Source organism: Arachis duranensis, chromosome 5, assembly GCF_000817695.3.
Source record: "Arachis duranensis cultivar V14167 chromosome 5, aradu.V14167.gnm2.J7QH, whole genome shotgun sequence".
NCBI classification, from domain to species: Eukaryota; Viridiplantae; Streptophyta; class Magnoliopsida; order Fabales; family Fabaceae; genus Arachis; species Arachis duranensis.
Genome location: NC_029776.3, coordinates 90,965,223 through 90,988,634, shown reverse-complemented (window position 1 = coordinate 90,988,634; position 23,412 = coordinate 90,965,223). Strand labels below are relative to the sequence as shown.

The window sequence follows — 23,412 nt, the reverse complement described above, 5'->3', positions numbered from 1 at the left end:
TTTAAATTTTTTATTTTTAATATTTAAATTATTTTATCAAATTTATAATTTTAAAAATAAAATTATAAATTAAAAATTAATCTCTTAAAAACAATAGAAAAGTGGCTGAACAGGCATGATAGTGTTTAATTTTAATTTCAGGATTAATAATTATTGCTAACTATTTTGATCATACAAAAATATAATTCATGACAAACTCTAAGTAATTGAATTCCAATTTCTTTGTAATTCAACTTCTTCTAACCTAATCAACCGTCAATTTTTTGATCAATTAATTATGCTAAAAGATTGAGTACAATCTCTGATTTATAAGTCATACCATTTTTAAGAACCCAAAAGAAACCTAATTATATACCACGTATCAAATTAGTTTTAGATAATTGAAGAATTATGAGAAAGAGTTTTTAGCCTAATTTTAATGATTTTGACTTTTTCAATATTTAGGAGAATTCAATTCAGATTAGAGTTATTTTTTAATATACTCTAATCCTTAGGATGAAGAACAAAATTCAATTCTTAAATAAAAATCAGTACATTAATCAAAGTCCTTAGGTAGCGTTTGTTTTGAGGTACTGAGATAGAGATTGAGAGATTGAGACTCAGTATCATGTTTGTTGGTTCAGGGACGGGTACTAAAATTTATGTCTCTATCTCCAAAATTTCAGCATCTCCAAAAAGTAGGGACACAGGGGACTAAAATTTTTAGAGATGGATACTGAAACTTTAATAACATTTTATACCTAAAATACCCTCATTTCAATTAATTAATTCTAATTTTATCCTTTGTGCTAATTAAATTAGAGTTTCATTTTTATTTCAATTTCTGTCTTCCATTTTTTTGCACCAAACAGAATACTGAGATTTATTTCAATCTCTATCTCTTAGTCTTTTTGTTTCAGTCTCAATCTTTTCATCTCTGTCTCTCTACCAAACGCTAAATATTCTTTTCTTGTCATTAAATCTATTAAATGTATATTTTTTGTCCGAATCTTTTGTTTTTGAAAAATTAGATGTTGAACAAGTTGTATTTTAAAAGATGTGAATGAAAATATTGTGATAGTTGTACTTTTAAATTTTTTAAAAGATAAATAAAAAATTTAAAAATTGATTTTGAAGAAAAATTGCGAGAAGAGCTCAATAATTTTAATTGTAACGTTAATATTTGAAAAAAAAAATTTTTGATATATATTATTTACTTATTTTATGCAGTATTATTTTTTATCAAGGCAGTTAGTGAATATGTTTATAATATTTTACTAAAAAATTGAATAATTTGTTAAGAAATATAAAATTAAATATATTAGGATATTCGTTACTAACGGTATGTGTTTTAAGAATGGCATAAAGATTTAATTCTCATTGGAATAAATAGTGGCTCACGATCCATTATTAGCCAAGTCAGGAAATTAAAAACTCAACCAATGAATGTCACAATTAAAGCTGATAAATGGGTCATTTCAATTTTGCTTCCAAGGATAAATTTGTCTTTAAATTCTTCACTATAAGATAAATACATAATGAAAATCGGATAGTACAAAAAAATATGATATTCCATGCTAGTACAACGGAACATGTGATAATTTTCCTATCTTATATAATATAATATCCATAATTTATATATATAACATTCGTAATTATATATTTATTAGTTATTACATCTAATTGCATAATTATTCTAACGACAATTACTAAATACTAAGTAAAACAATTTTTTTAAGTTGTTTGAGTTGATTTTTTATTGTGTCTCAAATATTGTGAATATATTATTTACTTGGTTCATCTTGTGCCAATATTCTAAGAAGACGAAACGCTGGCACAGCAAGCAAATCCTTGACTCTTGGGACTGTTATGCCATATTTCTCACTCATGTCTAATTCATTAGGACTCATACCCCATGGAAGTTCCCAATCAAAGCAATGCACAAACTGAGACACGACAAGTTTAACCGTAACAAGACCCAATTGAATCCCAGGACACCCTCTACGACCAGAACCAAATGGTATCAACTCAAAGTCATAACCACGAAGATCCACGTTCTTATTCAAGAATCTCTCAGGATAAAACTCAAGCGCATTATTCGACCATACCTTAGGATCTCGCCCTATTGCCCATAAATTCACAAGTATCTCTGAAGATTTCTTGATGTAATAATTATGAATCACAATGTCTTTCATTGATTTCCGGGTAATAAACGTTCCTGCAGGGTGTAATCTTAGCGCCTCTTTAATCACCATGTCTAAGTAACTCAACTTTGGTAAATCAACCTCTTCCACTAGCTTGTTCATTCCAACCACATTTCTTAGCTCTTCTTGAAGCTTCTTCATCACCCTTGGATTCCTTAAGAGTTCGGATAAAGCCCACAAAATAACTGTCGCGGAAGTGTCAAATGCCGCGGCGATCATGTCTAAGACAATAGCCTTTATGTTGGTGCGATCGATGACATGATTTTGTTCGTCGTAAGGGTCAATTGGTTGGTGCATCTGTGAGAGTAATATGTCCACAAAGTCCTTGTTGCCATGTTTCTCATTGTTGTTGTGAGCGTTTGAAGAAGCATGTTCATGATCCTTGATTATTTTCTCAAGCACTTCGTCAACTTGTTTACTGAGTTTCTTGAAGTTTCGTCTAAGTCCCTGAAAACGTATAAGAATCAAAATTGATCAATTGTTTGATTGGAAAACTTTAGGTAGCAACAATTTAGTCAACATACATAGAAGAGAATTAATTACTGAAGGAGATAGAGCCACATTAGAGTTAGTTAGTGCAGGTGCTTGAGTCACAAGTAATAACTGATTCCATAACAGATTATTACATAACAGAATTTGTCATGTGACAGCCATGATGATATGTATTAGCTCTCTAGCCTGGTGTAGTTTATAAGGCTAAGTGTCTTTGTATCAAATTAAATCAACTACAATCAATAATCATTCTTTATCCCTATTGTTCTCTCTGCTCTGCTTCCACACACTTTCGTCACTCTCGTTTTCTTCAACCTTACGACTCTTGATACCTTACAATAACCATATTTGACTAATGATTTTTAATTTCTTCTCTTCTTCTGTTGCCTAGACTATAAGACTATTGACTACGTAATAGAATAATAGATACTCTATTTTGAAAATAGTAGACATTGCTATAGAAAATGAAGATGATCATTGCAATGGGCAAAACAAAAATTTAATATATAAAGTATTGGTCATCATATCCTTATAATAGTATGTAGTGTAGATAGTGATGGAAGTGAGGACCGAGTCATTAACAATCGAATCTATTTTTTGAGCTCAAATTAAAAATAATAAAAATATAATCTATAATTTTATATCAATAAATTATAACTTATTTATTTTTAAAAAATTAATTTTATATATTATTTATCTATCAATAAATTATAATTTTTTTATCAATTCCAAGCTCAAGTTTGGCTCACCAACTCACAAATTTAGTTTATCAAGTTATTAACGAGTCGATCTTGAGTTGGCTCATGAACACCTCAACTCATTTCCAGTCCTAAGTGTAGAACATATACAACTGAATATATATGTAATTTAAAATTTTCAAACGATAGAAATCGAAATAATGTTTAATGCGTTCAACTTTGGACCGTATTTTTTTATAGACTTGGGGTTGCCTAAAACAAAATGGTTGACCCAGATTGGCGTCCAGGCTGTGTGACGCCTATTAATAATTTAATCAGACAACTTATATTTTACGGTGGTGTAGGCTAATTTTTTATTGGGCCCAATTTGTTTGATATAGTGATTGAAATAAATAAATAATTAAATAAATAATTGCACTGCAACTCTACAAGGCTTGTTTAGTGACATCTTTGTATGCCTGGAAATTACATCAAATTTGAATCCTAGTTATGACTAAAAAATATTATATAGAACTTATAAGAAGAGGTATGTGTGAGTGAGAGTGTAACTTGACCAAAATAAATAAATAAATAATAAAGCATATTTTTTAAATTAATTTTTATTTTCTGAAATAGTTTAAAACGCTAAAAAGTAACTGCAGTAAAAGATCCAGTAAAATTGTTGATTAGCATCATAGCATGTAATCAGCATCAAATAAGTCAGATGTTGTTTCCCAAGTCAAAAGGATGCCACATTCTGCTTTTTTATTGGCTATTCTTTTATAGACATATAGTCACACAAAACATAATCACACTAGAAGACACCGGATAAAATATATAACAATTATAGTTTCATTAAAACCCTTAATTTAGGAGAACTATAATATAAAATAGGAGCAATTTATAGAAGGTCAATTTTATAGTGTCTATAAATTTTTGTCTAAATTTTGTCTAATTTATTTTTTATAGTAAATTTTAAATATATAAGATTTATTAATTAGGGTAAAGTACTAAATTAGTCCTATTCACTTTTATAGAATGTTAAGATGTTAATAAAATCCTAAAAAGTTTTTTTTTTTCTTCTTAGTAAGGCTTGTGAATAAGTGTAAAATTTAGAAAGTATGTACCTACCTTAGTTGGTAAGTTAAAAAAAAATGTTCAAATGTTATTATATGTAGATGTACACTTAATAAAGTATTATATTTTTTAAATTTTTTTGGCATTAAAATCGTTGATAAGAAATTTTCTTTGCACTATATTACTTAGCTTGAATATGAATTTGAGTATTATCGACTTTACAACAATAAAAATGTTATATTCGAAAAATACAAAACTATATTAAATAATTTCTTCTTTAATTTGAATGGGTCATTATTTACGTAAGAAGGGAGAATTAGGAAAAACATATAAAAATTAAATAAAAGGGTGTGACAATATTTATATTGAGTGTCATAATAATAGTCTCTTTCCACACTCTTCGTATATACAATTAAACTTATACGTTCATGTTTTATAGTCTCTTTCCTAACTTATTATTAATTATTTTAATATTAAAATTGAAAAATATATACCTTAAATAAATAGTGCAAATACCATTCTAAACAAAATTGGTTAGAGAACTAATTAGAGGTATAACTAACTAGAGCCAATTAGTTTTAAAATAAAAAATCTGTTATAAAAAAAAAATCTTCCATTACTCCTAATTTTTTAAATTTTAAAATTAAAAATATAAAGAATTGACTTAAGTTGGCTCATAATATAGTTGGTTTCCTATATTTTTCAACAAATTAAACTAAATTGTGTAGATCTAATTTGAATAAGTTAATTAACTAATTAAACAAAGAAAGCAAATGGATGAAGTCTAGTTTCAAACCTGTAAATCCAATGGTCCAAGCCAAGGCACAAAATCTGTAACATTAAATTTTCCAGCCAAGATCAACATTTCATGAATAAGTCCCTTCAAATCAAACTTGTCATCTTTGTTACACCCCAAAACCATTTTATACACCACATCCTCCATAACGCTATGAACCACCTCACTGAGGTTCACAACCTTGCCATCCTCCGCGGCTTTGGCAACCGTTTTAACCGCTTTTCCGAGCTCTAACTTCCTCAAAGGTGCGAAGGACTCCACTTTGGATGCACTCAGAAGTTGCAAGGTGCACACTTTCCTCATGTTTCGCCAATAGGGACCGTACTCGGCGAATATCATCCCCTTGTAGCCATAGGAGAAGTACTTGGAAGCTTCGAGGAGAGGCCGGCTGGCGAAAACAGTGTCATGTTTCTTGAGGAAGAGCTCAGCCACTTCCGGGGAAGAGATCACGATGGTTGGGACTTGTCCCAGTCGTAGAGACATTATGGGACCATGTTTTTTGGACAAGGTTTCAAGAGTGCGGTGGGGAAGTTCACCTAATATGTGGAGGTGACCTACTACCGGCACAGCCGGTGGACCTGGTGGTGGTGGTGGTTGTTTCTGTTTCCGAAATAATATGGTGGTGGAGAGGATGAATACTATGAACCCTAACCATGCCGGGATTATTGGTAACATTTTTTGAGTTTATGATTTTGCGGTTACATCTTCACACCATATATATATTGAAAGTATAATAATTGGTTAGAAACATATGCCCGCATTTTTTGACTATATATATAAATGGTCATGTTATTTTATGTTAACATTCGTTTTATACTCTTAAATTTTGTTGTTATTCCAACTTTAATACTTTATTTTCAGAAAAACCCAATTGTCATACTGTCATAATATAGCCAAATAATAAGATTTAATTTTACAAATGGTTTGAACGAATCAGATATTTAAACATATAATAGAGAGCTGTAAATACACAATGGAGACACTTAATCGACAAGATAAGATTCAAACGATTCGATAAACTATAATACATCATTCTTTTCGGCCAAGTTGACATACGTAATCCCAGCCCAAATTTATTATAGTCTCTGGGTTTCCACCGATAAATACGTTAACCCACAACGAATTAGTCTCTATGCCAAACTAGAAGATACCATGAGAAACCAAAGTTGTAAGTTTCATTTGGCACATTTGTAAAATGAATTACCAAAAACAGAACTAAAACTCGGTATCAACCAATGAGTTGAAAAAAGAAAAGGATTCATGTGAATATTTGATGCTTAAAATTTCAAATTATACAAATACAGTACATAGCAATCAGATAGTCGAAATATTAAGGATATCAGCAGATGATTAAATAAAAGCATGATTCGATCCCAAATACAGAATGAAACCCAATAAACTTTATTGATAAATTAGAAAGAAATTTTAGTTTGATACAATATTCTCACATACCACCTTAGTTCAACCATCCAATCATTCAACCAATGAGATACTCAGAAAATACTAAATCTGAAGTGTTACTGGAATCAGTGAAATCAGGTAACATCAAATTGTCCCAAAAAACTACCAAATTACAACATTAACCTAGATTCTCTCTCTATTGCATCTGTTCCACTGTTATACACATGCAAACTATTATACAACAAAATAAATTTTCGAAAAAAAGTCCATTTTCCCTCCACATTTGAAGGAAAAAGATTACCTACTACAAAACAGCTCTATATATTCACACATGCAAGAAATTGGCAAGTAGGCTAGTAAGAAAAAATTACTATTCTAGTCGCTGCTAGCTGCTGCTATTTGTTCTTTTTTCTTTGACCTTGCAACCCTTTGAGGCTTGTGATTTGGATCCACAAGCAACAACCTTGACATGACATAAGACAAGAGTTCTTCACGGTGGGAGAATGTGAAATCCAAATGTGCATATTCAAACTCATTGTATGATACATTTACACCAGCACCTTTCATCAATTTGTAGTGTCTTCTCACCATTGTAGGCCTTATCACTTTATCTTTCTGTCCGGCAACAAGATCGACGGGAATGTCGATGATCCCATAGAACTCCGCCAAGTCTAATGGCTCCGGCGAACCATACACTTCAATGTTGGTGGATGCGCCATAGTCAAACATTCTAAACCTTCTGGTTCGTTTTATCTGCGCGAGATGGAGGGCGACCCGGAAAGACACTCCGGGCATATCGTTCATGTTGTAGTGTGGTAACCCTAGAACTCCGACCCAGTTTGAGCTGTCGCCGCCAACGACATAACCCATTAAAGTTTGAACTAGCCCTCCGACGGCAGGTAGGTTATGGAGATCCCGAGCAAGCTTGTTAACAAGCATGCGGAAGAATCTGGTTGGGATATAGAAGGCAGGCACAAAAAGGGATAAAATAGGAGCCACCAGAACCAACATGAACTCCACTGTGGAAAATACGATGTTTGAGTCATCATGGAAACCAGCCGGCGATAGTAGAATCAATCTTGAAAGTCTATGAGGCTTCTCTTGTATCTTTTGTGTAACAACATACATTATCATAGCAGCTCCTCCCAAACTATGGCTAATTGCGCAAAGCTTGTAAGGCTGATAATCATCTATTTCCTCCTCACTCTCTGGTTTACTAAGCTTCAATTCAGCACATTTTACTTCATGGATTTTCTCTATCATAGCAGGAACATCTTCAGTGCCATGCTCATTGATGGAATACCGCCAGTATCTGCATCGAACAGATTAGTAAGTCACAACCAGATTATTTAAGGTGGAATCTGTTTATTTAATGAGATAATCGGACAGTTGGAAAGGGTACATGATGGGCAAGGATTCACTCTTTCTTTGTTCAACTCCAAATTGGGTGACAATAACGGGGAATATTCTATTTTAGAAACATTTTCACTTATTGCACTCCGTTGTTTGCCATTACACTTCGTACAATTTGTTAGCTAATAATTGTTGTTCGCTATTATACCTTCTCTGTAGGTTCTTTTTAAATATATTATAGTCCAAGAGATTAGCTTTGCAAACTTACTCGCGCGATGAGATGTTCTTGTTGACGTGCTCCCTTGAAACCAAACCACGAAAATTACCGAGAAATACATCATACCCTGCACATAAAACCAAACTCTACATGTAAGAGTTCCTAAAAAGGAAATGTTCTGAGGCATAGGTATTGTCTAATGATGTATATAACAAACCTTGATCATAGGCTGCAAAAGCTGGAGAGCCAACAACACCATTTGATACCCAACTGTCTCACAAATGGGAACAGATTTTAGAAAACCACAATATCTTGAACACACATTGAGATTAAAAATTAACGGAAGAAATTATAAACTAAACAAAAGTTCTGATATTCGATTAGATGAACAGTGAATTTAATTTCAATCACAGCCAACTTTATCACCTAGCCGAGTTAAATAAGATCATATTGCAGCAAAAAATTTGCTGACCCCTCCATCAAACACTTGTAAAAAGAATTTCTTCATGAGCTTTCCCGCACAAATGTACTATATAACACTTTCAAATCCCAAGTACACGGAATTGCATAATCAAGTCGGATCAAAGCAATGTAGAGATGACAAGATAACTCACCCCATTGATGAATCCAAAACCCCATGCTGAAGAAAAACAGCTTTCCGTGAATCTCTCCTGTGAAGTCAGATAAGAAGCATTAGACACGGCACAATGCAGAACACCCATCTTAATAGCATCCTTATTAATCTCCTTTTTCCATATAAACATCTTCACACATTATTACGCATTTATGAAAATCGAGTATATGACTATATCATGGCCTGATGCTCTAATCACCTAATCACAATATTTCTTCAGTAATTGACTACAAACTAAAGTTTGTAAAGAAATATGTTGACCAGAAAAGGCACATTCTCTTGTTTATAATTTTATTTCGAACACACAATTCATTCCTGATGGTGGTAAAAAACAGTTCAGATACCAAAACATATGCCAATTTATATCAAAATTCATGCATGAACCATTTGTATCAATTTATGCAATGATTCCTAATAAGTACTCATATACGGCATATTTAATTTAAACTCAGCAAATCAAAATAATTAGAGAAGGGGGAAAGGTCACCGAGCCTTGAAATCAATAGAAAATATTTACTTTACCTGGGTATTCTTTCCAAGAGAATAATATATCCATCAGAAGTGATCACATGAATAGCTTCATATGGATATCTGTAGATGTTAAAAGAAGAAATCATGAAGTATACAACCAAAATTTCATTTGAAAAGAACAAATGTGATGGCAACTATGTAGTAGTCTTTACCCAAGCTCTGTTATGACATCCTGACAAGTTCGGGCATCTGTATTCAGAGACTGATGGAGGTTGGTACTCCTCTCTGTTGGTGCCGGGTCATCCCCACCTCTCGTTGCTGTAGAAATAGCAGCATCCTTAAAAGTATCGTGATCTTGTTCAATGCCACTTCCATGAGATGAAAACAAGCTCACTATTGCCACGAAGGCTTCTGATGGGGACAGAAGAAGATGTGCTGCCTTGTGAAAAAAGTCAAAGACAGCTTCTATACATATCTCTATAGCTAGATGAACATCCTGATTGACCACAAAGAAAACTTCTTAGCTACACAAAGGTTACCTTCACCTGAAATTTATCTATCTATAAGTTATGATTAAATGCAATACAAATTGGTAGGAAAAGAGATCTTAGTATTACCTCTACAACTCCACGTCTCCTATCCGTAGCGCGGTGGATGATTTGTTCCTTGAGGCTTTGCATCCTCCTATGTGCATGTAAACGGGAGGGACGGTGATTGCTAGGGATATGCAGGACTTTTAACACTGCATAATAAAATAACTGGAAAAGCCGAACTGGAATCGCTAGTAATAACTTGAAAGGTAATAAAATCCACAGTAAAATATACTGGAACCAATCCATCTGATGCCTATTGTATGCTTCAGAGGCTCGAGAACAGTGAGATGCAGGAGATGGAGGGTACTCGTATCTATCACTATCTTCTTCTTCAGATGAGTAATCAGGACTCGTATCAGAATCCACAGAAAGTTCATGAATGAAATGGTTGAAAGAGGACACGCCACTAAAAATGAATAAAAAGAACACAAGTTTTAGTTAAGAACAATAATGTCATGAATAGACTTGAAAGATATGCATCCAGGACAAAAATCTGAAGAATACAACACAAACTCCGAAGTTGCGAAGAATTAGAAAAACCACAAATTCAAAAGAAAAGGGATAACAAATCAGAAAAGGTTAACAAATGGTCAAAAGGTAAAAAGGTATAATATACCCAATCCAGAAGATTTACAATACTTTTCATATTTATCAAATTATAATAACTTCTGTAGAATAGAATATCTAGCTGTTTAATATATATAACCAATAAAAACTACTAGATGTTTCTATGTGGCAACAAGGAATAAAACGATTGCATCAATCAACAATTTGCTGTAAATCCTTACCCAATTTGACTTCCTCGATTCTTAGATCCTCACATCTAGCATTCTTACCTATTTCCTTTCACTAATCATAGGCATCAGAGAACATGAAGTCTACGATCTAAAAGGTAGCATCGTACCTTGGGTGCAGGGGTGATACCTAAGTGCATGCAGAGATGCACCTGCATATGTGCTACACTGAGAATAGCTTATTTATAGAAAGGGTTTAGCAAACGAGTTCCCTAAAGGCTAAGGGCACTTGTTAAATGAAAATAGAAACCTCCCAAGTTTTTACCTAAAGGCTAAGGATTTTCATTGGCGAGCTAGTGAATGGCAAAACTCCCTAATTCCAGCTTGATAGCGACATTACCAATTCTCGATAACGCTATGAACCGGTATACAATCATATTCATTAAGCAACTAAAGGCAATAAAACAAAGAAGATTCACAGAAAATGTCAGGGTAATCATGAAAACATACTTCTCCATCCAACGCGGTAACCGTGGTCCGCGGAAAGTTGGCCTGAGTTCCCAACCTTGAATGCCTTCAAGCATATTAGCTTTCCCGGGTAGTAACGCCAACAAAAGGGCTGAGACTCCATTGATTATCCTCACAACATTGTTCACAGACTCGTATGTAACTGCCTTCACTGACCTGAAATAAAATTCAGATTATGCAAATGCAAACCACCGAGTCTGACATATGTGCAATTGCTGAAGATATTGAAATATGATAGGCCATTAAATAAATCGCACCAGACTACCGGTTCTAAAATCTATTGGAGATTAAAGTCTTTTAAATTGATCAACATTCAATATATTTAACTTGTAAAAAACAAAAAACACCAGGCTTTTGAACAACAGCAACAAAATAACACCCAAAAATGATAAACTTGCTTATTAAAATAGGAAGAAAAGTATGGCTCAGCATTGTTCCGATTGCATTGACTATTAAGTCAAAACAGAAACGAAAGGGCGAAATTCTATGCAACAAACAAATGGTACCAATGATGCGATCCAAAAATAGCTAAAAACAAAATCCATTTTGCAGGATCAAGTGGAATCAGAAAAATTACAACCCATTTTGCAAAATCAGAAAAATATACAGCAACTAAAAAAATCATAGCCATAGTGATCAGGCTAAAAACCAATATTCGAACACAACAAATAGTCAAATGACAATCATACAGCCATTTCCTCAAGAACCCTAATAAATAAAATAACTTAACTACATACAAATTCACAACATTGAAACAAAATATAAACACCCCCATTTCATTTATGACAAAATATTCCTCACCCCAAATAATAGAAAAATAACATTTTTCTTACTCTTTAGTAACGGCAAGAGCATGATCAACCAATCTTTGCATGATGGGGTAGCTCAAATTTCGTCGCCTTCTTGTTTTTTTTTTTTTTAACCTTCTTCAAAACCTCACCAAATCCAAAATCTACGGTAAAAGGTTGTTGGGATCAAGAAATATTGAAGCCCAGAAACCAAATCAACCCGAAAACCAAAAAGAAACTAAGCAGAAATTGGAAATGGAGGTTCAGTTTATCTTTTTTTTTCCCTTCCCAAAAACCAGAATCTTTCTTCAAGAAAGAAACCGAAGCAAAGCGTAGAAGCTATTTTGCCTTAGGAGGACGGGGAAAGTCGGTAGTATTTTTCCTGAACGACACGTGGCGAAACCTGATTGGTTTAATCTTGCTATGTGTCGCTTTTAGGGGTGCGGTTTTTTTAATGGTGTTGTGCTGCTTTTGGATCAAGATTACACGTAACTTGTGGGGCCCGGGGATTTATGTGATGCTTTTCGCTATTTTCGCACTGCGATTCTGAGAGGATCTGGACCGTTGATGGAGGACGGTAACGTATGAGATGGACGGTTGGGATTTGAAGACACAGGATTTGTTAACTTAACACGCGGCTACTGAAACTGCCTCTTGCTTTAAAGAAGTGTCACGCTATGCAGGTGGGGAAATGGGAATCTTTCTAAGCCATTCAATTTGACGAGAAAAATAGTAAAATAAAAAATAAAAAGTGCAATTAAAATAAGCTTAATTTAGAAATGTGTGTGCCTAGGGAATAGAGGATTTAGATTTTTCTTTGGAGAAAATCTAGGTCAATACTCAATATCATATACAGTGAAGTGCGGTTAGTAGGCGGGAGAAGAAAGTTTGGGTTTAGACTTGGTTTTACTACTGTGTTTTCTTTTCCTTTGCGATTTGGGAAAAATGTGTTCAACGATAGGCTGGAGATAGATATGTTTTCCTTGTGGAATTTTAATTTTTATGATCTCAATGAATGGTAGACATGGACTGAGCTTAATCAAAGTTGCATGCTTAGACAATAATTATGAGTTTAACTATCGTATTAATTAGTCATGCAAAATTACTTTATACTCAATCAATTGATGAATTGAAATGTAAAAGTAATAATTTGAATTATTATCGAAGTAGTAACATTGATTGCATGTATAAAAATATTTCAAAAATAATTCATTGAAATTAAATTTATTAATTAATTGTTCTTTTGCATTTCACTCAATTACATTACTTTTTGTGCTTAATCCAAGATTCAAATTCGGAAACTTAATAAAAAAATAGTCGAGAGAGTGTACAACATAGGTCTAAACATCACTCTAAATCAATTATAATAAGTCACTCGGTAATAATTTTAAAGGCTATTTAACAATTAAAATTGTCATATATCCAAATTCTCCTAAAATTTTAAGAAAAAGATGAGATTATATTTAGAAAGTTACATTTGTTTTAAGATATTGAAACTTATATAAGAAAATTATGATTTAATATTATGTTTAGTAGTTAGAAATTAAAATTTGAAACACAAAATTTCAGTTTTTTTATTACTTTTAAAAAATAGAAATATAAGAGATTAAGATTTTTTAAGATGAAAATTAAAATTACTAATATTTCTTTTTTAAAATGCCCTCATTCAAAATTTTATATTTTAACTTCATCTCTCATTTATATCCCCCATCTCACTTCTCATCTATCACTACATCTCTATTATTATCGATCTACTATCACACCTCTATCATAATCAGTCTCAATATATCCCTCCTTTTTATCTCTCTCGTCAAAACAAAAAAAAAAGTAAAAAAAATCATCACAATAGAGAGAAAAGAGAAGATAGAAAGAGGAGGGGACAACAACTTTCATTTTTGGCATTGTCACTGCCTGTCTCTTTTTCTAACGAGCATCTCTCTCTCTCCCTCCTTTGATTTCGCTCGAATCTCTCTCTCTCCCTCCTTTGATTTCGCTCGAGTCTTCTTTCCTGCTTCTCTGTCTTCACCCAACAATGGTGACAATAGTGTTAGTGACTTCCACCGATATCGTCTCTCTCTTTTTCTTTTCTCTCTTTTCTTTTTCTTTTTTTTTCCGTCTTTTTTTGCTATGATGTTGTAGAAAAGATTGGTAATATCTTCTTTCCTCCTTTTGGATAAACACATTTATAAAAAAAATTTCTTGCTCCGTCAAATACATCGATTTATACTATGTTTATAATTGGTGTATGGATTACTAGAGTACTGGAATATATATTAGGTTTGTAACTAAAATCAATTAGGTTATGTTTGGAATTAGGATTTTGTTTTAATTAATAATAATATTTTAATAATTTTATTTGTTTCAGTCTCTGTATTTATCTTAAATTAAGTAGAATACTGAGATATAATTTAATTTTGTACATTTTGTATCAAACACATTACAAAAATTTTAATTTAATCTGTATTTTTTAATCGCTATCCCTCAATTTATGTCTCTCAGTCTAAATCTCTCTTCAAATGGAACCTAACATCACTAATTTTTTCATTAAATAGCCGAACATATAAAGGGGAGCAGTTATCTCCCTATGTATAATTTTTCACACCCTTACATTAAAAAGTTTCTTATCTCATTCTATATTCTTTTGACTTGGATGCTAGTCTCTTTGTAATAAGTATCGTCACTCACTACAACAAAAACGCTGAGTACCATTGAATTTATTATCGGCTACAATTAAACAGTATAAACCTCGTCAGTAAATATTTACTGTCGGAATTTTTTTAGCCAACGATAATTAATGTCGGATGTAATAACGGAATATAGTTAGTATGAAAATAGAATATGTTGGGTGTTACCGTCGGAAATTTTTCGACGATAATATTAGCGCGACATCATTCGTCTCCCCTGCCATATTACCGGCGGATTAAGCCGACGGAAATATTTTTAATTTTTTTTTTAAAATTGACTTGGCTGTTACTGTCGGAATATTCCTACGATAATTCCGACAGTAGCATTTTTCTTAATTATCTTTTTCCATTCATCTCTAATGTACTCTGATAATTAACAATTGAAATAGTGATTTAAACTTGATGTGAAGTACAAAAAATATAAACTACAAATACAGAATGATGGTAGCTGAAATATCTGAAACAATGCGAACTATATTACATTCACAGAACTATGTTTATATTCACTGAAATATATATTACAAATATAAAAAATTTCTTAAAGAAATACATATCATAGAAACTATGTTTATATTAATCCTAATCAGATTCATCATATTCTTTCTGTGGTTCATCATCCTCCTCTTTCGAGGTAGTTTTCTAATTATCATCGAATCTGTCTTCCTCTTCTTCATTGCCATCGACCCCGTCTTCTTCTTAAAGATCGTCGTCCTCTGCTGGAAGTACTGTAACACCCTAATTAGTCTAAGCTTTACCTCGCGTCGTAAAGCAAAGGTTAATCAAATGTTATGACACTTCTAAGCTCATACGTATAATATATATAAAGAATTAATATAATCTAGAAGCCCGATGAAGAATATAGCACAAAAACAGGATTTAAAAATCGCAAAATGTACTAACGAAGCTACTAACTTAAAATACAAGAAACAGATGTGATATAACAAAAGATAAGGAATATAATATCATAAGAATCTAGCCACGGCTTGCGGAGTTTAAGCCTGCTAGCTATATACAGACCATATAGAAACCAGGCAGTAAAAAGAGCTTATACAAGTTTTGTTCTCTCAAATACAAGCCTCTAGGAAAAACAAAATACCAAAGTGAGAGATGTATAAGCAAAAGAAACCAAAAAGACTCCAAGAGTAACATGATCCTCCGCTTCTGTCACCATCCACGCAACTCACCGAGGTAGGTTGTGACCTGCATCTGAAAAACACAACAGAAATATGGTATGAGAACCGGAGGTTCTCAATATGGTAACAGTACGCCAAAGGCAATCCTAGACTTTATATCCATCATAATATTCAATCTTAAGGCATTACAAAAACAGTAAAGCATACATATATAAGTTTTAACATAGATAAACAGGATACTCTATCTTAGGGAATTTCTATTTTAACCAAACACCACTGTCCCACAGCCTTCACCAACCTATCCTCCATGCGATCTCATCGCCGCCGCCTTCCGAACCTCCTCAATTCCAGTAGAAATCACAATTATATACAACGCAAGTAAATCATAAGTAAAAGCATATGAAGCAAGTAACTCAGGTAGCAATTAAACATGTTGTACAAATAGGCATACAATTACAAGTCAGCAACGCAAACAAACAGATAGAAAATACACATGATGAATATATGTCCTATTGGCTGTGATATCACATTGTCGGTTCAACTGCCAACTTGACACATCTCCATGGAGATGTCGTCGTTCAGAATCATCATTGGAAATCCCCGAGATATAGTGCTCGGATCACTGTCCAGGGTTTTGCGCCTGCACGCTCTATTGATCCGAAGGGATACGAGCGGGATACTCTTGCCACGGAACTCACATCTCATCGCAAGCGGGACGAACCACTGCCTTTATGCCGCCGCCGCTACCTCGACAGGCGGGATCCATCCACCGTCCCTGCCGGGCGCATAGAGTCTCATAATCTCAATATAAAACAGTAGTTCTGTGGTTTTTCAGAAAAACATTTTCATCATGTCAATGAATCATCATTGCACATCCGAGTCCTCGACTCATCTCAACCACTGTCCAATCAACATTTTCATTCTGAGTCCTCGACTCAGCTCAACTTCTGTCAATTCACATTTCAGTTCTGAACTCAACAGTTCATCAGTTCTCATCTCATATACCAATCCTTCTTTACACGCCATCAAACCATCCTCAGTACACCAGAAACATAGCCTTTATTTTCTAACTTTTCAAAATAGCATCAACTAAAACCCTTAGGTTATTTCCCGTGCCCTCATACTCAAAATTAAACCCAAAAGCCTTAAAATGGTGTCATAGAAGCTTACAATCTTGTTGGGAAGGTGAAATAGTTAAAAACAAAATTTAAATTAGAGAAATAGGGCGTGTGCGTACGCACAAGGTTGCTTAGAAGATGTTATAGATGTCGGAAGTGGTTCCTTACAAGATGTTATAGATGTCGGTGAATGAGAATCAGATCCTTTATCAACTGATCCTAAGGCTCATCCCGCCTCTGTTCTAGGCTTCAATTACTAAACCCGGTGAATCCATTCCCCGGGAAGTTAGGTAGGCAAGGAATCCAAGCCCGAGAGAGAAAGATGTCCTTCAATCGATTTTTACACAAGCTAGGATGTCTGGTAGGTAGTTCGTGCGCACGCCCAGGAGAAGTTTTTAAAAGTGTGCGTACGCACAGGTACCAAAATTCACAATGTTTGTTCGCTCGCACAACCTGCACTAGCGCCCTCAACAGACTGGCCTTCCCAACGTGTGCATGCGCACAGGGCTGTGCGACGCACAGGTCGCAAATCCTCACTGGGTATGTATGCGCACAAACTGTGCTAGCGTTGTAAACAGATTGCCTGCCTCTGTGTGTGTGGACACACAGGTCTGTGCATGCGCACAGGTTCAAAATTTCGCAGAGGTATGTGTGCACAAAATTCTGCAACTTTGCAAAATTTTAGATTTTAACACCAATCTTTGTATGATCATAACTCCTTCTACAAAAGTCCAAATTTTACAAACTTTATATCGATTTGAAGAGTTTTCTATGGACTTTAATTCTAAACAAATTTCAACAATTTTTGAAAACTGAGGCATAAATTATGATCAGACAAAATTCACTAAAAACTAACTTTTACCAAAAGTTCACCAAAAACAATTTCTCAATTTTCACAACTTAAACCAACCAAAACCAGGTAAAGCCATTCCAAACTCCATTTTTCACCACAATCTACCCTCTTGGGTCACAATTCACAATTTATACCAATCCTCCATCACACTTCATCATTCTCAATCTCAATTATCAACATATAACAATTACAAACAATTCTTCACCAACACATTCACCATTCATCATTCTATCACTATCAATTTTCATCATTAAGCTCATTCATGCTTTATATCAATATCCATAATATACAATCATTCAAGTCATCAAATATCATATCTCAACATCAATATTTCTCAACATAACAATACCTATTCAACATACATCATCAATCAACCATCATCAACAACCATATAAATCCAACCTATCCTATAGGTCACTAGTCTAAGTGTCCATGAATATTATATACTACATAGAGGAAATCGAAACCATACCTTGGCCGATTTCCAATATGTCCTTAACCCCAAATTGAGCACAAGCAAGCTCTCAACCACAATTCAAGCTTTCAATTCCACTTCAATAAGCACTAACAAGTTCCAATAGCTCCCAAACTCACAATAATTCAAGCTATGTATACATAAATCATCACAAATCAATCTAGGGATCAATATAAACATAATCTCACAAGGGTTCAATGCCTCTTACATTGTCCAATAGTTTCGGTAGCCAAAACCCAATGCTAAGCAAGGATTAGAGTGAACCTAAACACCCAAAATCACAAAATCTCACTTAATAAAAACTCTAGGATTCGAAATTTTGGAGAGAAGAACGGAAAATATTTCGTGGTTACCTCTCCAGTTTCTTGTATGGGTCTTGTAGAGCTCTTCACAAGGAATGCGTACTCACAAACGGTGCAGCGATCGGAGCTCTATAGCTCAAGATATGAGCTTGAGAAGAAGATGGTGAACAGTGTTCATGGGGGTTCTTCTTCCTCTCTTCTCAGCTGTGTGGGTGTGTTTAAGAGAGTGTTGTTGCTGTATGGGTTCATTAATGAACCTTTTTATATGTTAGGCTTGGGCCCGATCTAACCCGTTAGGTTTTTAGCCCGTTTGGCCCAACTGCGGCCAAATCTTTAAAATTAACGCCCGATTTTTCACTTCTAATATTTTTCTAAGGTTTTTTACTATTTTCACTTTTTCTCGCACAGCACCGGGCAGACTTGAACCGGTTCAACTGTCGGTTCACGGTTTTCTTGGTTTTTTGCAGAAAATACACTTTCTGACTCAAAAAACCTACTAAGTCTAAAAATCATATTTAATTCCTCAAAGTCTCACTCTAATTATTTGGAACCTACTTTTGGGCAATTAATTTCTTAATTAAACATTTAATTAAGCTCGGTTCTTACAAGTACATTGGCATCTAGTCCAAGGTCAATGATGTTATCATCCATAACAACGGACCTAAGGGTGATTGGCTCAATAGAAATTATTAAATTTTTTAGAAAATTTGGTAGAGTGTTCCCCATAATTAGAATCTCCCGCCGAATACAATTATCATTTTCTGACAAACCAAAGATGTTTTAAACAATTTAAATGATAATTCAGCAAAACTTCTCCTTAATTCAGCGACATCCATCAAATAAATACAACAATTTTCACATAGAAAACAATTGCAGACATAAATCAATAACATACAGACATTCAATAAAACATCAAATTCTAACTGTTTTAGTGCACAACCCCTTATACTAACTCCATAATTTTCCAGCAAACAAGAGTTTCGAGAACTCGCCACTACGCGATCTTCTTCCACTTCCGTCCTAAAACTTGATGGTAATCAGTGGCTAAGAGAATGTGGGGTTGAATCTTAGCCCCTTTTTGTTGAGTATTACTTTCTGCCTTTTAAGATAGCTTCAGGAGATATTTCTACTTTTTTTCTCATAACAAGTCAAGGGACATTTTTTTTGTCTCGTAACCAGTTAGGAGACATTTTTCAATTTTGTCTCCTATGCAACAGAAATAGAAATGGAGTAGAAGAGAAAGAAAGAATCACACCCAGAAGTATCCTGGTTCAGCTACTAAGTACAATGCAGCCTACATCCAGTCTCCATCACAACAGTGACGAAATTTTACTATAATCAACTTATTACATACACCAATTCTTTCCTAGGAACTACCCTTTCCTATCCGGGACAAGTCCAGAATCTATCTCCAAAATTGAACTTGACTTGGACAACTACCAAGCTTTTAACCGCAAAGTGCTAACCCAACTTGCAAGGGAATTCCCACAGGATCATGAAACACAACACAGATGTACAAAGGAACTCTTAGACATCTATGGATTTTTCTTTAATTTTGCACTCTCTGCCTTTTTCCTCTCACTAGCTTTTTTTTACAATCCTCACACTGTTTGCCTTTTACACCATGAGACTCAGACAGACAAAACTAAAGAAAAGAAAATAAAATGAAACACACTAAAGGAGAGAACTTCTGTTAGCTTCAGGTAGCCATGAAAACTCTGTGCTTTCTCTCCTTATTTCAACCCTTGACCGTTCACCCTTATTATAAAAGGGAAAGCTTCCAAAGTTGAAACTGGTTCAACCAAGCCACCAACATCTTCTCCAACACATAAGGCCGGTTCGGACAGAGAGAAGAGAGAGGAAAAACCGAAAGCAAATCAACATGCATGTACCTCTCTCTCATCCATTCTCATCAAGCTTCATCAATCTGAGCCTTCCATCTTGACTTTGTCCCCAAGAAAGAATTCTGACCCTTGATAAACTCTTGATCCTTGACAGCTCCATATGTTCCATTTTTGCTTCTTCCTCCACGTAGCTGCAGTAGTTACCTTTTGTCTTGGATGAACAAAAGTGGAAATGAGCTTTACCACAGAGATCTTTTCTAACCGAGACCGATTGCTTCTACTTTTGGCGTGGAGATCTTGAAGCTTCTTCTTCACATCTTGCCTTTTGTGGCAAAAATCCCAGCCACTCTATGCTTCAGATCTTCCTTTTGCAAAGGCCATTATCAACCTAGCCTTTTGCTTCTTTATAGCTTTATTGTAAATCTGATAACTTCTTCTTCCTTCCTTCCTATTTGACATGACCGAAACAAAGAGAAAGAGGAAAGAGAAAAAAGAAGAAACTTTGGAAGCAATGAATGAAATTAAAATGAATTAGTTTCCACTTCCATTCCCCTATGCATAGTAACGTATGGGGCATTAAAAGAAATCAAATCAGATTTAATTTTCCTTTTCAGTTACCAAGGCAAGTAATTAAACCAATTTAATTTTGAATTCCATAGGGTGAATGCTTGGATGGAAACAAGTTTAGGATGCTTAGTGAGTTTTTTTTTTGCAGTGTATTGTATTTATTTGGCACTTTTACCGTATTGGAAACCCATGGGTCGGGAGTTCTCATTCCATATATATCTCTTGTTTTTTAGATATAGGTCCAGGTGCTCAGAAGTGAGCTGTGGTTCATCTGAGAGACGCGCGAAGATTTTTATATTCTCTACTTTATATTTTGCTTAGAATCTCTCCACCTTTATTTTGAAAAGATTATATTATGTATTGAACTCTTTTGAACTTGCCTATAAAGGCTCTTATGTTTCTTTTGGGAGAGACTAGGAGATCCTGTTGTCAACTACTTTCATGTTGTACCCTAGCCGATCTAAACTTCGCGAGCACAACTAGTGGCTATTTACTTATGTTACATATATCTATCTGTTATCTATCTCTTAATCTCTTTTATGTCTTTATCCGCATATCGCTTTCGACTACGCAGTTTATTCTTTTGTCGTCAAAACGTGAGTGTTACGTCTACGCGATTTTATTTTTACTCCATTTTCAGGCTTCTCGATTAATACTCCTTTCAATTATACTTATAAACTATGTATTAATAATCCACCTGAGAGTCGTACCACCATAATTTCATTGACTTATGACTCGAATATAAAGATTTAAATATTAGAGTGTTACAAAAAAAATTTAACAAAATATTATTAATAGTACATTAATTTTATTAATTATTAATAAAAAATTTGATAATAAAATAATATTAATATTATTTTAAATATTTTAAAATAAAAATAAGATAATTAAAATATTAAAAACTAAAATAGAATTTACCCCAAATATAGAGAGCAAAACACTATTTTACCTTGTGAAAATATCTTAGCTACTAAATTTTTTGAAATGATATTTAACAAAATCTAGAAATAGAAAATTAGTACTATTGGATAAAAAACTATTTTTCTTCCCAACTACCAACTCCAACATTAATTAAACAAAACTAGTTAATGCATTTAACTACCACCAGCAGTGATTTATCTGTGCATAGGAAAAAAAATTCCAACTATTTTTTTATATACCATTTATTATTTTAGTTATTTTTACGTAAGTAATTATCATATAATAAATAGTGTGATCTTAATGTTAATATAAATCGGAGAAACTCAGGTGCAGTTGATTTTATGTAAAGTTGATAATTAAAAATCGCTAGAAGATTTGACTGATTTGACTAAATGAAACGTAAAATCGACTGCATCTGAGTTTTCACCAATATAAATATACCACGAATACGTCTTTACCATAGCAATTTGGCAATAGAAACAAAATTTGCAATTTGCGTTCTACGATACCGAAGCCTGAAATAGTTGCATTCCCAGAACTCCGTTCTAACTTTACCTTTTTCATCATAAAGAATTACCCTCATTCAACAACCAAGTTCGCTCTCGCTTTCACTCTCTATCTCTCACTCGCTCTTTTGAAACCCAAAAATCCAAGCACTTCACTCCCAAACTCACAACTTCTACTCACTTTAGCATTTTCCCTCACCATTTTTTCTTTTGTTCCTACTCCTACTTATTCACGCGCCCCACCTTCTGAATTCTCCACCACCGTTCTAGACCTCTCTGCTTCACTCCACCAAGCCCAACAAGTCCTCTCCCTTAACCCTCAGCTTCTAGAAACTTCTCTTCAACAAGAACAAGAAGCACAAATCAACCCAACTTTCACTTCTTCGTCTCAATTCTCTGTTAATCTACACACTAGAGATTCACTCTTCAATGCCAAGCACAAAGACTACAAGTCCCTTGTCTTGGCCCGACTCGCCCGCGACTCAGCCCGAGTCGACGCGCTCAACCTCAAGCTCCACTTTGCCTTCAACAACATCTCCAAATTGGACCTTCATCCCACCCAAACAGAACTCCTACCCGAAGACCTATCCACTCCGGCGGCCTCCGGCACCAGCATGGGCTCCGACGAGTACTTCATGCGTGTCGGCGTGTGCCAACCCTCAAAGCCTTTTTACATGGCACTCGACACTGGAAGCGACGTTAACTGGCTTCAATGCAAGCCCTGTTCTGACTGCTACCAACAATCTGACCTGGTTTTCGACCCGACATTATCATCTTCTTACAGCCCACTAACTTGCCAGGCCGAGCAGTAGGGGTGTGCAAAAAAACTGATTTCACTGAACTGAATTGAAACTGTTTTAAATAAACCACTTTTTTTAAATAAAAAACTGAACTGAAACCATAGTTTTTATAAAAACCAGTTTATTAAAAGCTAGTTTTTATGGTTCAGTTTAGTTTTAAATCAAATTAAAAATGGTTTTATTTAAACTCTAAAATTAGTTTTTATATACTCTTTCTCTCTCTCTCTCTCTCTCCCTTCACTCTCTCTCTCTCTCTCTCCTTTTT

General features: G+C 34.2%; 2 protein-coding genes across 3 annotated transcripts; both read right to left on the bottom strand.

Moving 5' to 3' along the window:
• Nucleotides 1–1,750: 1,750 nt before the first annotated feature.
• Nucleotides 1,751–5,915, bottom strand: LOC107490435 (cytochrome P450 CYP736A12). Its single transcript, XM_016111217.3, has 2 exons — nucleotides 5,226–5,915; nucleotides 1,751–2,630 (listed from the first exon to the last, which is right to left on the bottom strand). The coding sequence occupies exons 1-2, from the start codon at nucleotides 5,898–5,900 to the stop codon at nucleotides 1,764–1,766; spliced, it is 1,542 nt and encodes a 513-aa protein (XP_015966703.1). The 5' UTR covers nucleotides 5,901–5,915; the 3' UTR covers nucleotides 1,751–1,763.
• Nucleotides 5,916–6,726: 811 nt separating this feature from the next.
• On the bottom strand, nucleotides 6,727–12,323 carry LOC107490436 (uncharacterized). Of its 2 annotated transcripts, XM_016111219.3 has the most exons (10): nucleotides 11,990–12,323; nucleotides 11,139–11,312; nucleotides 10,127–10,300; nucleotides 9,919–9,985; nucleotides 9,514–9,797; nucleotides 9,353–9,421; nucleotides 8,811–8,867; nucleotides 8,414–8,466; nucleotides 8,248–8,323; nucleotides 6,727–7,938 (listed from the first exon to the last, which is right to left on the bottom strand). In XM_016111219.3, the coding sequence occupies exons 1-10, from the start codon at nucleotides 12,028–12,030 to the stop codon at nucleotides 7,002–7,004; spliced, it is 1,932 nt and encodes a 643-aa protein (XP_015966705.1). In that variant the 5' UTR covers nucleotides 12,031–12,323; the 3' UTR covers nucleotides 6,727–7,001. The 2 variants fall into 2 exon arrangements, with proteins under 2 accessions (XP_015966705.1, XP_015966704.1); XM_016111218.3 differs by having other exon boundaries at nucleotides 9,919–10,300; nucleotides 11,990–12,317.
• Nucleotides 12,324–23,412: the final 11,089 nt, after the last annotated feature.

What these genes read in the sequence shown, in the direction of transcription:
- LOC107490435 (XM_016111217.3), bottom strand. Translation starts at nt 5,900, where the DNA reads ATGTTACCAATAATCCCGGCATGGTTAGGGTTCATAGTATTCATCCTC. An exon ending in TTGGACCATTGGATTTACAG is followed by an intron (nt 2,631 to 5,225) that starts GTTTGAAACTAG and finishes ATACGTTTTCAG; the next exon opens with GGACTTAGACGAAACTTCAA.
- LOC107490436 (XM_016111218.3), bottom strand. Translation starts at nt 12,030, where the DNA reads ATGCAAAGATTGGTTGATCATGCTCTTGCCGTTACTAAAGA. An exon ending in GGAGACGTGGAGTTGTAGAG is followed by an intron (nt 9,798 to 9,918) that starts GTAATACTAAGA and finishes GTGGTCAATCAG; the next exon opens with GATGTTCATCTAGCTATAGA. An exon ending in GTTTTGGATTCATCAATGGG is followed by an intron (nt 8,467 to 8,810) that starts GTGAGTTATCTT and finishes TTTGTGAGACAG; the next exon opens with TTGGGTATCAAATGGTGTTG.